This window comes from Empidonax traillii, unplaced genomic scaffold (genome assembly GCF_003031625.1).
Source record: "Empidonax traillii isolate 1590-97213 ecotype Southwest subspecies unplaced genomic scaffold, ASM303162v1 scaffold461:size861717, whole genome shotgun sequence".
Lineage (NCBI taxonomy): Eukaryota > Metazoa > Chordata > Aves > Passeriformes > Tyrannidae > Empidonax > Empidonax traillii.
Genome location: NW_020955654.1, coordinates 226527 through 242505, shown reverse-complemented (window position 1 = coordinate 242505; position 15979 = coordinate 226527). Strand labels below are relative to the sequence as shown.

General features: G+C 62.2%; 3 protein-coding genes across 3 annotated transcripts in view; all 3 read left to right on the top strand.

The window, feature by feature from the left end:
* Positions 1–2038, top strand: part of TMEM109 (transmembrane protein 109) — a 2914-nt gene extending 876 nt beyond the window's left edge. The window contains exons 2-4 of the mRNA XM_027895562.1: positions 552–786; positions 1062–1164; positions 1243–2038. Coding sequence (XP_027751363.1) covers positions 568–786; positions 1062–1164; positions 1243–1613 — 693 coding nt within the window. The 5' untranslated portion in view covers positions 552–567 and the 3' untranslated portion in view covers positions 1614–2038. The remainder of the gene's footprint in view (positions 1–551; positions 787–1061; positions 1165–1242) is intronic.
* Positions 2039–2840: 802 nt separating this feature from the next.
* On the top strand, positions 2841–9616 carry TMEM132A (transmembrane protein 132A). Its single transcript, XM_027895535.1, has 11 exons — positions 2841–2907; positions 3921–4135; positions 4231–4836; positions 4905–5263; positions 5679–5828; positions 5971–6157; positions 6224–6367; positions 6451–6653; positions 7105–7381; positions 7864–8055; positions 8134–9616. Exons 1-11 carry the CDS (start codon positions 2853–2855, stop codon positions 9166–9168), a joined length of 3423 nt encoding a protein of 1140 aa, XP_027751336.1. The 5' UTR covers positions 2841–2852; the 3' UTR covers positions 9169–9616.
* A 2240-nt stretch (positions 9617–11856) lies between these two features.
* Positions 11857–14575, top strand: CD6 (CD6 molecule). Its single transcript, XM_027895518.1, has 12 exons — positions 11857–11893; positions 11960–12019; positions 12131–12439; positions 12509–12808; positions 12898–12966; positions 13050–13190; positions 13279–13392; positions 13478–13579; positions 13735–13815; positions 13895–14017; positions 14243–14398; positions 14481–14575. Exons 1-12 carry the CDS (start codon positions 11857–11859, stop codon positions 14558–14560), a joined length of 1572 nt encoding a protein of 523 aa, XP_027751319.1. The 3' UTR covers positions 14561–14575.
* The last annotated feature ends 1404 nt before the right edge of the window (positions 14576–15979 follow it).

Sequence of the window (15979 nt, the reverse complement as noted above, 5' to 3'; positions counted from 1 at the left end):
GGGGTTGGGGGGAACGGGGCGTGGGGAGGGTATTGAGATGGGGTGGTCATAGGAGGGATCTGAGGGGATCCAGGAGGAACTGGGGGGAACTGATGAATGGTGGGTACAGGGAGGATTTGGGGTTCCAGGGGGCACTGGGGGGATCCAGGGGGTTGAGAGGACCCCAAGGAGCAGATCGAACAGGAGGGGATGGGCACGGGGGGGATTTGGAGTATCCAGGGGGAATTGGGGGGATTAGGGAGGATTGGGGTACATGGGGGTTCTCTGTGGGGGAGCAGGGATGGTCATGCCCCATCCCAAAGTTCCCCCCTCTTTCCTTTGGGAAGGGGGTGCTGGGTACCCCCCCCTTCCCCAGGCAGGCCTAGTGCCCTTGGCCGTGTCCCGCTGACTCCCAACCATCCCAAAAATAGCCAGGACACCCAGGCCTGGGACTGGAAGCGGGGGTGGGGAACAGAGCTCTGGGGCCTCCGCCCTCCCCTCCTGCTCAGGGGGACCCCTACCCAGCAGGATGACCCCAAAACCAGTCCCTCTCAGCTCTCCCTCTCCCCACAGATCCCGGGATCCAGGATGGGCAGTGCTGGGGGGCTCCGGGCTGTGCTGGTCCTGCTCCTGTGGGCCCTGTTCCTGGTGGGATCAGCAGCAGATGGAGCCAAGGATGGCCCAGAGGGATTCCAGGGACACGCTGGCACTGCCACCATGGATGACCTGCTGTCCCGGCTGGGAAAAGCCTCCTGGGATACCCTGGAGGGCTGGGTGGGACCCCAACCCCTGCAGATGGTGGCGGAGGTGGGATCCCCATCCCTAAATTTTCCCCTGCATCCCCTCCAGGAGGGACACAGAGGGCTGTGTTTCCCCTTTTCCCAGGATAATAGTGGGATCCTGAGCCCCCAGACCTTCCCTGAAGCCTCTCACGGAGGGACCTGGGGGGTTGTGTCCCCTTTTCCCCTGGCTGGTGACAGTGGGAAGGTCCCAGTCCCTAAAGTTTCCCTGGAGCCTCTCCTGAAGGAACACAGTGGTCTGTGCCCCCTTTTCCCACTCTCCTATCCCCATTTTTCCCACAGAGCCTCTCTACCACCCTGTGGATCGTTTCCTCTGGAATCTCAGCAGCCCTGACCACACTCTGTGGGATCCTGGCGGATCTCCTGGCCGCTTCCAGCATCGGCGGTGAGTTGGGATCATCCCCCGGGATGACTCCGGCCCCCATTCCCGGTGCCCCCGGTGACTCCCGTCTCCCATTCCCAGGCCACCGGCTGGTGCGAGCGGCCGCACTGAGCCCTGGGGAAGTCCAGCGGGTTCTCCTGTGGGCCCTGGCCGCCCTGGTGGGATCCTGGGTGTTATCCTGGCTCCGGGGGCTGCTGCTACCACTGCTTCAGGGGGTGAAACTTTTCCTCTTCCTCGGAGCCTTCCTCCACGTGGCTGCTTCCAAGGAGAGCCCCACGGTGCAAGCAGGAATGCTGCTGGCCCTGTGGGTGCTCTATGCCCTCCTGGGGAGCCTGCTGGGATCCCAAAATCCCACTGCCCGGCTGGATGTGGCTGTCAGGAGCCTGGAGTGGAAGGTAGAGGAGCTGCGGCGGCGCCAGAAGTTTGGGGGGCCCCGGAACCGGGAGGATTGACACCCCCCTGACACCACCAAAGCACTTCCCAGCTTGGCTCCAGAATTCCAAGCATGTCTTCCCCACCCCTGCTGAGCCCCCCCCAGTTTTCCCGGGAGTCCTGCTCCTGCTGGGAGCATCCCTTCCCAGAGCTGGGGGGCCGTGCCTTGCAAGTGCCACAAGTGCCTTCACCCCGGGGAGGAGGGTCCCCAAACGCCACCTCCCCAGAGCCCAAATCCAGGAGAGGAGCTCTCACATTCCCTGCTCCACCAGGATATTGTGCCAATCCAGCCCAAAAAGGGGGGGTTCTGCTCATTCTGTGGGGGCTGAGACTCCCTCTCTGTGGCGGGTCCTCGCACTGCCAATCCTCGGGGTTTCAGCTGCTTTTTAAACGGTTTTGATAAATGGTTTGGAATAAAGATGAAAAATGGTTTTTCCGGCCTGGATCTGCTGCTTTCCATTGGGAAGGGGGTCCGGCTTGGAGCTAGGAGTGTGGGGGCTCCCTTGGGGGACACACTTGGGGTGGTAAGGGAGGAAGAGGAGGAGGAGGAGGAGGAGGGTGGGTTATTCATGCCAGAATGGTTTATCTGTGCCAGGATCCCACTGCCTTCCCATTCTTCCTGCTGTAATTCCCACTCACTCTGTGCTCCTGGCCACGTCTGTCCTGGTCCTCCCCATGTTCCCAGTGTCCCCCAGCGTTTCCCAGTGTCCCTGGTTGGAGTGGGACAGAGAAGGACGGATAACAGCATCATCCCACCCTGCTCCAGAGTGTCCAGTGCTGGGTGGGGATGGGAATGGGATGGGGAGTGGGGATTGGGAAAGGATGGGATGAGGATGAAGATGGGGAGGAGATGAGGATGGAGCAGAGCTGGGAATAGGGATTGAGAATTAGGCTTGGAGGGGGATGGGGAACAAGGCTGGGACTGGGGAGCAGGGCTGGGAACGGGGAGCGGGCTGGGAATGGGAGCAGGGCTGGGAATGAGGAGCAGGGCTGGGAATGAGGAGCAGGGCTGGGAATGAGCAGCAGGGCTGGGAATGGGGAGCAGGGCTGGGAATGGGAGCTGGGAAGGGGAGCGGGGCTGTGCCTGGCGCCGCTGCGGGGCCGGAGCGCGGGGCACGCCGGTGTTTAGGACCCGGCAGGACGAGGCGGCGCCGGTGCCGGTCCCGCCCCGGCCCCATTGTCTGGGCGCGGGGGCGGAGGGACGGCAGGCAGCGGCGGAGCCACGGCAGGCACCGGCGGCACCACCGAGCCCCCCGGCCATGGCCCCGGGGCCCCGCCTGGCGCTGCTGGCGGTCACCCTGCTCTGCGCCCCGGGTGAGTGGGAACGGCACCGGGAACGGGAATGGCACCGGGAATGGGAACGGCACCAACACCGCGATCCCCCGCGCCGATCCGCTGGGATCCGCTCCCGCGTGGTCTCGCGATCCGGGGCGATCCCCCCCTTCCCCGCGCTCGGGATCCCCTCGTTCCGCAGGGATCCACTCCCGGGAACCGGGACGACCTGACCCGTCCCCCGCCCCTTCCCCGCGTTCGGGGTCCCCGGGATCCGCTCTCGCCAGGATCACGAGAATCGGGAAGAGCTGATCACCCCCCCGTGCCTTCCCTTCCATCCGCGCCCCCGTTTCACGGGGATCCGCGCCCCTTCCACCGCCTGAGATCTCCAGCGGATCCCCCGGGGAACGTGGGATCCGCTGTGATCTCGAGGGGGAATATTCTCACAATCCCCACAGGATCCCCGCAGCCCGAGGCTATCCCTTCCCCCGGGATCTGCCTCGCCTCCCTCCCCGGGTAGGGTCGCGTGGAATTTGTTCCTGGCCGAGGGATCCAGGGTATCCAGGTGCCCAGGTATCCAGGTGGGATCTGCTTCCTGTGATCTGGGCAACCTGAACTGGATCACACCTTGTGGGACCTGGTTTCATCCCTCTCCCCACCTGCGTTGGATCCCCAGAGGGCTGGAGGAACCAAGGGGCCCCCCTAGTGCTGATCCCCCAAAACTGAGCCGTCCCCAAATCCCTATCCCCCAGTGCCGACCCCCACCAATGACGCAGGGATGGAGTAGCTTTGGAATGGGGTGACCCTGGCATGGAGTAACCCTGGGATAGGGTGACGTCAGAATGGAGTGACCCTGGAATGGGGTGACTTTGGAATGGGGTGACCTTGGAATGGGGTGACCCTGCAATGGAGTAACGTTGGGATGGAATAACTCTTGGATAGGGTGACCCTAGGATGGTGTGACCCTGGAATGTGGTGGTGCCACACAGGTGGGCACAGAGACTCCACTTGCCCCCTGTGCCCCCGATACCAGTGACTTACCCCCGTCCTCGCAGCAAGGGGTGATGGGGATCCCCCGGATCCCGTGTTCCTGCCAGCGGAGCTGGAAGTTCTGGGGGTTCCCGAGTACTACCGGCTGCAGAGGGTGGACCAGGACGTGCCCCCCAACTCCTCCCTGCACTCCCGCTCTGAGACATTCCTGCTGCTCCGGCAACGTGCTGGCTCCCAGGCCCTGTTCCAGGCCACCTACCCCCCCTTCAGCACCCGCCAGGTAAACGGGACCCCTGGAATCCCCTGGACCATCCTGAGATGATCCTAGTCCTTGGGGTATCCCTGCTCCCTAATTCCATCCCTGTGTCCCTGCAGGACATTCCCATGGAGAGTCCACCTGGCTCAGCATCCTGGGCCATCCGTGCCGTGTCCCTGGAGAGCTCCGTGTCCCCTGCCGAGCCCGTGGCTCGCGTCCTCTTCCATCTGCACGGGCCCGACTGGATGCCTGGGAAGCAGGATCACCTCGGGGTTCGGGACCACCCCAGGGTCCAGGATCAGCCCAGGAATTGGGATCACCCTGGGGTCCAGGATCATCCCAGGGAGCAGCACCACCCTGAGCAGCGGGACCATTCTGGAGACCGGGACCACCTGCGGCTCCAGAACCATCCTGGGGTTCAGGATCACTCCAAGGTCCCGGATCACCCCAGGAACCAGGACCACCCTGGGAACCAGGAGTCCCTCAGGAAACAAGACCACCCTGGAATCCGAGATCATCCCAGGGACAGAGACCACCCCAGGGACTGGGACCACCCTGGGGTCTGGGATCACCCCAGAACTTGGAACCACCCTACACCGCAGGACCCCTTGAAAGACCAGAATCCCCAGAAAGACTGGGATCACCCCAGGGCTCAGGAGCTCCCCTGCGTCACCCTGCATGCCCACCACCGTGGGCGGGTGGCCCGGGGCACGTGTCACCTGCAGGTCAGTGCCACCCCAGGGGGCCCCCTGCTGCCCCCCATCCCCACTAACCCCTGCCCCCCTTTCCCCAGGCCCCGCTGGGCGTCTGCGTGGTGGAGCTGGAGATCCCTCCACGCTGGTTCCTCCTGGGATCCCACCGGAGCCGCCGGAAGGATGGGGACACCCCCCATCCCCCCGAGCCCCCTGAGAGCCTTGAAGCGGCTGAGCTGTACTACAGCGTGGGGGGGCCGGGGGAGTGCGGGAAGGGGGGAGCGCCGCGATTCCTGGGAAGGCTGGAGCTGAGGGCGGGAGAGCCGGAGCGGCGGCAGGAGGTGCGGCTGGATGACAAGGTCCTGCTGGGCGTCCCCGATGCCACCCTGCGCCCTGGGCAGAGGTTCAGGGCCACCATTGCCCTGACCAACAACTTCACTGCACACGCCCTGACCCTCCGGTGAGACCCATGGGGGGCACTGCCGGGAGGGGACACTGTGGGACAGTGGGTGACACTGACAGCATGGGACACTGCGGAACACTGTGTGACAAAGAGTAACACTGTGTATGACAGTGTGACTGTGTGATACTGACACTGACACTGTGTGACTGTGTGTGACACTGTGTGACACTGACACTGTAATAGTGTGTGCACTGTGTGACAGGGAGTGACAGTGAGTGACATTGATACTGTGACAGTGTGCGACAGTGTGTGACACTGACATCGTGACAGTGTGGCATTGTGACAGTGTGTGGCACTGTGTGACACTGTGACTGTGTGACAGCATGTGACACTGTGTGACATTGTGTGACAGTGTGACACTGTGTGTGACACTGTGTGATGATGTGACACTGTAACATGGGATCCTCCCCAGGATCAAGGCCAAGAAGGGGCTGCAGGTGGTGGCAGCCCATCCCGCCATTCCCAGTGCCTGGAGTGCCCACCTGGAGCATTCCCGGGGTCCCAAGCACTCCCTGGCTGTGGTGATGTGCCGGCAGATTGGGGACATCCCTGGCACCAGAAGGTAGGAGGTGGCACAGTGTGTGGCAGTGCCCCATTCCAGTGTGTCCCAGTGTGGTCCCAGGAGCCCCCCGTCCCTTGCCCTACCCCATCCCAGTCCATCCCACCTGGGTCACGGTGATTCTGATCCCAGTGTGGATCCACAGAGTGTCCGACTCGGCCGCATTCCTGCACCTGGAGCTGGTTGTGGAGAACGGGACAGGGGGCCCAGCACGGCCCCTCACCTGGCAGGTGGAGTATCCCGGCCAGGATCCTGAATCCCAGAAGGACAAACTGGTGTGGGAGATCCAGGTGGCAGAGCGGGAAATCCGCGCCCTCGTCCCACTGGTCCAGGTGGGCGTCGTTCCCTCTATCCCCCCATCCCGTGGGAGCGTCGGCTCATCCCTGCTGTCCCGCCAGGAGCTGGAGATCCTGAACACAGCCCCACTGACAGGAATCCCGCGGGTTATCCCAGTGAAACTGGTGGCTGTGGAAGCGGGAGGCAGCGTGTCTGAGCTGGCCGATCCCGTGGGATGTGAGTCAGCTGACAAACAGGTGCTGCAGGTGAGCTCCTGGCATTCCCACAGCAACCCGCCCTGCCTCACCGGCCAGATCCTCCTCCCCTGGCACTCCCTGTGCTTTTCCAGGTATCGGATTCCTGTGACATGGTGTTCGTGGGGGGCCGGGAGAGCCGGGGGGCACGGGGGGCCCGCGTGGATTTCTGGGCACGGCGGCTGCACGCGGAGCTCGCCTTCTCTGTGTGGGCCCCGCTGCTCCCACTGCGCGTCCAGCTGGGAGATCCTGCCCTGGAGCAGCTCCGCGGCTGGAGGAGGCCCAGCAGTCCCGACAGGTGAGCGCCCGGAAGTGTCCCCGTGTCACCGGGATGGTGGGAAAGGGGCGAGGTGGGAGCAGGGAGGGGAAACCTGAGGTGCTTGTGACACGTGTGTCTGAGACCAGACACAGCCATGACACGTGTCCCCATCCCTCTGAGCCCTGTGACATTTGGGACATGTGTCCCTGTTCCTCTGAGGCCCCACTCAGTCCCACATCCTGAGATTCCTGTCCCCTTGCTTTGGGATCCCTGTCACCTTGTCCTGGGATCCCCCTTACCCTGTCCCAGGATCCCTGTCACCTATCCCGTGATCCCTTATACCCCTGTCTTGCAATCCTTATCCCTGTGCCCCAGGATCCCCATCCCAGGATCCCTGTCCGCTATCCCATGATCCTTGTCACCTCTTCCACGATCCCTGTCACCTCTGCCCCGCTCCCTGGCCCCCCCTTCTGCTATGCCTGTCTCCCAGCTCTCCGTCGGAGGCTGAGGATGCCCCGGAGGAGCCGGAGCGGCGGGCGCGGAGCTGCCGCCCGCAGTTCCAGCGGACGGGGGTCCGTGTCCTGGCCCACTTCGTGTCCCACCCGCCGGACGGGGGCCGCTCCCTGTCCTACCTGCCCGGCCCTGAGTGGCTCCTGGACGTCACCCACCTGGTGGCCCCCTGGACCCGCGTGCAGGATCCCCGGGTGGCCTCGCTGGAGGGGGGTCTCGTGGTGGTGGGCCGGGAGCCCGGGGTCACCTCCGTAGAGGTACAGTGGGGGTGGAGGCTTTTGGGGGTGGAGGGGGGTCCTGGGGGCAGAGAGAGGGAAATGAGGGGCTGGAGGGGGGCCTGGGGAGTGTGGGGCCTGGAGAGATGGAGACAGGAGGCTGAAGAGCGTCCTGGGGGCAGTTTGGGAGGTCCTGGGGGTAAACTGAAGGTGCTGGGACTGGAGAAATGGAGATAGGGGTTTGGAGAGGGTCTCGGGGTCCTTGGTTGGGATTTTGGGGGTGTTGGGACTGCGGAGATGGAAACAGGGGGCTGGAGGGGGTCCTGAAGGCAGAGGGGAGCCAGGGGAGTGCAGGGACTGGAGGGAGGGGAGGAGCTGGTGGGCGGGAAGGAATCCCAGAGGGAGCAGGGCGGGATGCGAGGGCCGGAGGGAGGGAACTGGGGTGTCCAGGGCAGGGGTGGGAAGGGACACAATGAGGGGTGTCAGGGGGTCTCACAAGCCCCCCCCTCCGGCTCTACCCCCAGGTGCATTCCCCGCTCTCCGACTCCATCCTGGGGGAGCAGACGCTGGTGGTGTCCGAGGACAAGGTGACAGTGACAGAGCTCTGTGCCCAGGTGGTGGCAGGGCTCTCCTTGTCCCTCCGGACGCACTCGGACCACCCTGGCGTGGTCACCGCCACCGCCCTGGGGACACCCACCCTGCGCGCCCTTAAGCAGGTGAGATGGGCTGGGCAGGGTCCCTGGGCGTTCCCTAAATCCCATGATCTGCTGCCATCCAGCCCGTTATCCCAGCAGGAAGCCACGCTGTCCGTCTGGTTGTCCTTTTCTGACCGCACGTTGGCCCCGCTAGAGCTCTACGGGTGGCACGATGTGGCCTTGACCGTGACGTCCCTGGATCGCTCCGTCGCCACTGTCGGGGGGTCTCCTGGCGTTCCTGCTTCCCACCCGTGGGTGGTGGCAGAGGGGCCAGGCCAGGGGGCTCTGCTGCAGCTCACCCTGCACCCTCCGGACACGTGCCGGCGTGTCCGGCAGCGCACGGCCGCGCTGGCCACCGGCACCGCCTGGCTCGAGGTGGGACACCCCCCGACTCCTGGCAGTCCCCGGCCCTTCCCACGGGCCGAAGGGGCCATGTCCCGGGAAGCAGTGACGGTGGGGCGTGGGGACCCCGCGGGAGTGGGGCCAGCAGCCACCAAGTTCCAGGGATCCTCCTCCTCGGAGGAGGAAGAGGAGGAAGGTTACGGACACAATCGCGTGGAGGGGGAGGAGGAGGAGGAGGAGGAGGAGGAGATGGTGAAGGCCCCGGAGCGGGTGACCGACCTGGAAATCGGGATGTACGTCCTGCTAGGAGTGTTCTGCCTCGCCATCTTCATCTTCCTCGTCAACTGCATCTTCTTTGTGCTGCGCTACCAGCAGAAGGAGCTGCCAGAGCCGGGCGGGGCCCCCACGGCCCCGCAGCCCCACAACTGGGTCTGGCTGGGCACCAACCAGGAGGAGCTGAGCCGGCAGCTGGATCGCCGGGAGCCGGAGCGCCGGGAGCCAGAGTCGGCGGGGTGCAGCTGCGGGGGCTCTGCCGAGGATGGGACTCCCCCCAAACCGCCCGTGTCCCGCAAGGAAGGGGCGGCTCCAGGTGGGGGCGGCCGGAGGAAGCGGGTGGAATTCGTGACCTTCGGGCCCCCCCGCGCCCCTGAGGAACCCCCCCCGGCCTCCCCCCATGTCCAGTCCATCCTGGTGGCCAGCGAGGATGACATCCGCTGGGTTTGTGAGGATATGGGGCTGCGGGATCCTGAAGAGCTCCGGAGCTACATGGAGAGGATCCGCGGCAGCTCCTGAGCCTGGGGAACCCCACGATTCCTGGGCAAACCAGTAAGGGACTGACTTCCTCCCCATGCTGCACTGGGGGGACACCAATCCCAGTTCTGGGCGTGCCAGGAATCGCTGGCGACTCGACCAAGAGGCTGAAGGAAGAGTCTCCAGAGTTTTGGGGATGCTGGCAGCTCCGGGGAGGAATTTGGGATGCCCTTACTGCTTTGGGTCTCATTGCGACATGGTGTTCATAGTGCTGCTGATGATGATAGTGGTGTTGATTCCTGTGGTCTGATCCCGGTGGGATCCTGGTTCTCCTGCTTCCTCCCCTCCCCCCCAGTCCCTTCACCCTGGCCACGCATCCATTTTGTACACATTTTTTACCGGGAACGCCCGGGAAGGGGCTGCCAGGGGCTGGTATTTATGGAGAAGTTTTTAATTCTGACGTTGTTACAAAAATAAAGTATTTAAAAAAGAAAAGTGGGAATTCCTCCCCTGCTCCTTGTGGCATCTCCTCTGATCCCGATACTGGGACCCATCCTACTCCCATGGTAGTGTCAGGCTTCCAGGAATGGGAACGTGCCCTTGACCTTGGATCCACGTGGGAGCTGGTCATGGGAATGGATCCTGGCCCTGGCCCAGCCGGGGTGACCTTGGGATAAGGGATCTCCTTCCTCCCTCTCCTGCCATCCACCTCCTCCACCTTCCAGCCCCAACACCAACCTGGTCCTGAGTCTCCTCCCACCCTGACCTACCCAAATGTCCCCTCTGGAATTGGCCAGAGGAATTGATTCCCCCTTTATTTTAGGTTACCATGGAAATTCCCACCCTTTTTCCAGCCTCTCAGTGATCCCAAGACACTCCCAAATTGCCCTGGTGGTAGCAGAAAACCCCCTCCCACACCCCATCACCCTGATCCCAAAGCTTCCCAAAGCTTCCCTAAACCCCACTGAGATGGGGTGATCCCAGTCCTGTCCCTCTTTCAGGGCATCACGGGTCTCCAGGTGGCCATCTGGATCCAAGCCCTCAGCCACAGTGGGATCAACATCTCCTGGGATGTCCCAGCTCCCACCCCATCCCTCCCCCACCAGGTCCATCCCATCCCTCACCATGTACCCCCTGGAGGGTCCTGGGGTGGTCCTGGATGTGCTGGAAGTTGCTTGGGACTGGAAGTGACTCCATCCAGAAGGCAGCGGGATGGTGGCTCTTTGGGATCAACTCCTGAATGGATCAGATCCTGGATGGATCTACCACTGCTTGTCCAGCTTGGAGCCCATCCTGGAAGCAGAGCATCCAGGCTGGGATGAAGGTCAGGATCCAGCACAGGATCCAGGCAGGGCAGGATCCAGGCCCCATCCCAGCTCCCCTTCTGGCTTCCCTGGGAAGCATCTCGAAGGATTTGGAGCTGATCCATAGGGAAAGGTGACACATTTGTGGGGTCACCTCACACTGTGCCCTGCAGGTATCTCCTCCCACCCACTTCATCCCTAAAAAAAAGGGGTGGAACTTCATCAGCCTGGAAGACCCCAAATCCCCCCCCGCCCCATGTCATCCCAAATCTGTGACAAACGAGCCGCAGATCCTGGTGGCTTCAGTGGATCTGCTTTTCCCGGGGTGGGATCCCCAGGTCCACGAAGTTCCCCTGCCCTGGAGGGGCTCCCGGGCCTCCGACACCCCATTTCCTCCCTGCCGGCAGCAGGATGGGGCCACCCCATAGCACCTCGTGATGCCAACCCGGCTTCCTCCTCTCCGCCACAGTCCCGGAACCACTGGAGAGAGAGACCTCCCGCCCCGAGAGAGGGACCCCCAGACTCCCCGCCCTGATCCCGAAATTCCATGGGGTTGCTCTGCTGAAGGAATGAGGGGGCTGTACCTGCTCGTGGTGGCTCTTTCCACCGTGGTGCCCAGACAAGGTACGTCGCCAGCCCCAGCCTGTCACTTCCCAGACTTTTATTTGGGAGCTTGGGGTGCTGGGTCCATGGATTTTGGGCTTGGGGGCCTGCCACCTTCCCAGGATGGAGGTCCTGGGGCAGATGCTCCAGTGGTGGCTCCACAGCTCCTCCAACCCTCGCTGTCCACTGGGAGCGAGGGAAGGGGTTCCCTAAAAGGCAGTCCTAAGAACTGGGGTCTCCTCAGGATGAGGGGCCCCTTAAAACACCCTGAGGACCCCAAAAAATGGAATCCTAAGCCCCTAAAACGCCCTCAGAGCTGTCTCACCCACTGGCCCTGTGGGATGCTGCAGGGACAAATCCCATCCTGTCCCTCCTGTCACCCCTGGATCATTTTGGAGTGTGATCCAGCCTTTCCCACCCCTTCATCCCACCCAGATTTGGGGTGGTTTGGGTTCTGAAATGGCTGCCAGGAGCTGCCTCAAGGCCTCGGATCGACTGGGGAACGGGCCCCTCACCCCCATTTCCGCTCCTCCTCTCACCACCACCCCCACAGAGCAGCTCACTCCTGTTTTTCTCCCTCATCCCTGCACTTTTCCTTGATCATTTGGACTCCAATCCATACCCCACCAGCTCCCTGGGATCCCCACTCAACCAGCCCCCCCGGAACAGGGAGAGACACCTCGCTCCTGAGAGATCTCTCACCCCAGAGGCCAAATGGGTAATTTTCCCAGGAATATCCAGAGCTTCCACTCACCAGTGGCTCTGGGATAGGTACAGCCCCTCTGTGTCTGCAGGGATGAGCCAGAAAGTGGGAGCAGACCGAATGCGTGAGGACACCCCAAATTTCAGCTCTTCCATTGGTGAGTTGCATCCCAACATTCCCATAATTAAGGAAAAAATTCTCCAAGTGGCCTTTCTCCCCACAGCTCCTGCAGAGCCGACAGAATCTCCCAGTATTCCAAGCAGGAATGCCTCGGTGACACCAGGTGAGTGTGGGAGGGTGAGGAACATCCTTAGGAACACCCTTGCCCCCACTTTTTAGTGGGGAGGGGGCATTGGGAACATAACCAGGTCACCATTCCCGGTGTGTCTCCCAGATCCTGGAGCGCTCCGCTTGGCTGGTGGCAGGAGCCGGTGCGAGGGCCGCGTGGAGCTGGAAAAACAGGGAATATGGGGGACAGTGTGCGACGATGGATGGGACATTCCCGATGCTGATGTTGTGTGCCGGCAGCTCCGGTGCGGCCACGCTGTGAGTGTCCGTGGGAATTCTGCCTTTGGCCGTGGGCACGGCCCCATCCTCCGGGACGAGCTGGGATGTCGAGGGCACGAGAGGCATCTCTGGGAATGCCCGGCCGCACTGGAGCACGACTGCAGCCACAAAGAAGACGCTGGCGTGGTTTGCTCAGGTGGGTGTGGGAATATCCCAGCTCCAGCAGGGAGGGGTGCGGGAGACACATCCCTGTGCTTTCCTCCAGAACACCAGGAGTGGCGGCTCTCCGGAGGCTGGGATGGCTGTGCTGGCAGGTTGGAGGTGTTTTTCCGTGGCACTTGGAGCACAGTGTGCGACAGCACCTGGTACGGGCCAGAATCGGCGGTGCTGTGCCACAGTCTGGGATGTGGGATGCCGCTCAAGAAGCTCTCCTTCAGACACACGCTTCCCGGGAAGATGCTGTACGAGTGTGGGAGCCTCCAGACTTCCCTGGCATTCTGCCGCTGGACCTTCAACAGATCTGCTCCCTGCCACCAATCTCGGGCCGTCGGGGTGGTCTGCAATGGTATGGCATCTTCCTGCTGGGATCTGGGAGGGAATTCCTGCCCCCTGACATCCCTGTAATCTGATTTCTGTTCCCGCTCTCCTCTCCAGGCTCGCAGGGTTTGCTGGATCCAACACCCACGGTTGCAGTGACAACCAGGGATGTCACTGTCCTGCGGGGTGAGTGTCCTGCAATCCCTTCCTTCCCATTACAGGGAGGAAGGATTTAGGTGGGAATGACTTGTGTCCATTCTTTGTCCCAGCAGAGGAAGGGTCTCCAACTGTAGGGACACAATTCCCGTGGGATAGTCCCCTCTTCATCCTGTGCCTGGTGCTGGGAATGCTACTCCTGCTCTCCGTGCTGGCCTTTTCCATCTCTCTGCTGAGGCTGAGGAAGAGGAGCAGTAAGGAATTCCAGACCCGGCATGAACTTGGGGCACGCATTCCACTTTTTGGGCTCAGCTCAGCTTTGCATTCCCATTGCCCCCACAGCCATGGGAATAACCACTCCAGTCCTGGTGACCCACAGCTCCCAGAGCCCTGACGTGCCCTCCGGGATTCCCAATGACTACAGGGAGATTCCCACCAACCTTCCCAAAGGATCAGGTGGGTCTGGCAGGTCACCTCCAGGGGGTGTGAGGATGGGGATTCCAGCTGATGGGAGGTTCCCCATCCCATTCTCACCCCCCACACCCACCAGGCACAGCCCTTTCCAAGGATTCCACCTCCGATTCCGACTCAGAATACTACGAGTTCAGCAGCAAACCGCCTGTTGCCCTCTCCACCTTTTACAGTGAGTGTCCTGTTCCCTCTGGAATTCCCCTCACCCTGCCCTAGGAACGTCTGTCACTCTGCCCAGGGTCCCCATCACCATGCTCCAGGATTCCCACCCCCTTCTTCCTGGGATCCCTGTCTCCCAGGGTACTCCCACTGCTCTCCCCTTCCCAGACTCGCTGCGCCGGCATCCCAGGGAGCAGCTGCTCCCACCGAAGCCCAGCCAGGACAGGATGCAGCCATTCCCTGAGGATGGTATGGGACAAGGGGGGTCCACCCATGGATGAGGGGCGGCTCCTCCCTGTTCCTACACTGGATGTCCCTGTTCCCGCAGCACCTGCCAGGATGGGCCCCCCATTCCCTGGGAGGAAGAACAGCTTCTCCAGCTCCTCCTCATCCTCAGCTACGGATCCCTGTTGGAATGGCAACGTCCCCTCCCAGCACAGCTGGGGCACAGGTGGGCCCTGCTGGAGGGATGTGTGGGAGCAGGAATGGGAGAGCCCTGGGAATGGGAATAGGGATGGAGAAACCCTAGAGTTGGGAACAAGGAAAGTAGAGATCCCAAAGGTGGGAATAAGGGATGAGAACAGCCCTGGGGAGGGGAATGAGGGTGGGGGTACCCCAGGGAATGGGAACAGGGATGGAGGTCCCAGTAAGGACCTGTTTCTCCCAGTTTCCTCAGCAGCTCCCAGCGTTCCCACCCCAGTGGCCTCCCCGCTCTGGGTACCTCCGTGTCCAGCAGATCCCGATCCCGCTGGCAGCTCCAGCACCTCCTCAGGGGAGTGGTATGAGAATGTTCCAGGCATGGAGCCCTCTGGAGACCCTTCCCAACATCCCAGTGAGGATCTCCTGCTGGCAGGGGGGATATGGGGACTCTGGGATCCTCTGCTCTAAAATCCTGATGGGCTGTGTCCCTCCAGGCTGGATGGATCCCGCGGGACAGGATCCCAATTTCTCCGAGGGCAGTGACTACGATGACATCCAGGGAGCCTCCTACTGAGCCTTTCCCGCTGCTCCAAGGGGACACCTGGCCGAGGTCACCATTCCACTGCCGGCATCACCTCTGGAATTCTCCAGCCATCCCTCTGTGCTGTCATTAAAAGCTTTTCCCACTGTGTTCCTTGTCCTTCCATGGGAGTGACTCGTCACCATTCCCACAATGGGGCTGGGCCACCGAGTGTTCCCAGTTGCCCACTGGGATGTCCAGATATCCCATTCCCAGCCTGCAGGGATGGGGGTGGCAGGGACCCCACCCAGCTCTGGGAGTGGAAATGACACCTCAGGAACTGGGGATATGGGGGGTTTGGTGCCCCACAGTGTCCCTCCCCTCCCAGGAGGTTCCCTGCATCCCACTGGGACACAGTCCCCATCCCAGGGGGATGCTGGAGCCAAGCACACGAGGCCCCTGGTGGATTTGGGGGGGGGTACAGCACCCACCCCTCACCCCAGAGCTGGGACTCCCACTTCAGAGGACTTCCCGGCATCCCAAAACCCCCTTCTCACAGCCCACCCGAACCCTGCAGAGCATCTCCAGCCTGGCTGGAGGGGGGGAGGACTGGGGTTCATCTGCACCCCCCATGGAAAAAGTGGCCCCCCCACATCCTTCAGGTGTTTACGGAGCGAGAGGCCCCGACAAAGCAGCCGCAACAACGGAGGAAATCCCAAAATAGCAGCAAAACCCCGACAAAGGGAGCAGGGCAGGCGAGGGCTGAGAGCGGGGCGGGCACGGCGGGGGGGGAGGGGGGTACCCCCTGCCCCTGTGCCAGTCGGGTGGAGTGGGCAGATGGCACTGGGGACTTTGGGATCACTGGGATCATCCTGTGGATGGGCAGCCTCGGGGTATCGGTGACCTAAGGGGGTTTGGTGTCCAGGGGTCCCAAAGCCCTGGGAGGCACCAATTCCCTGGGAGTGGCACAATCCAGCCCCTGGGCCCACAGGGAATGTGCCACCTCCATCCCCACACGGGTGCCAACCTTTGTCTGAGCTGTTCCTGCCTGGAAAATGCCCATTTTTCATTCTGATCCCAGCAGGTGCTGACGGCAGACGAACCCATCCCTGCTCACTCCAAAGGCAGCTCCTGCTTTTTAAAAGGCTCCTGCTTTTTAAAAGGCAGGAAATGTGTGCATGTCCCAAAATCCCCCCTGGGAAGGGATTCTAAGCATCTCAGCTGTCATAGGATGCTGAGCTGACTCCCAGCGTCACCAGCAGCAAGAGGGATGATCAGTGCAATTCCAAATCCTGTCTGTGGGATTCCAGGGCTTCCACAGACAGCCAAGGCTCCGAGGGAAAGGCTGGATCCCAGGCATCCTATATCCATAGGGGTCACAACACCCTGGATAACATGGATCTTTCCTAGAGGCAAAGTATCCCAGGATGCCTGGGGGGAATCCCCAATTTCAGGTCGATTTGGGGGGATTTG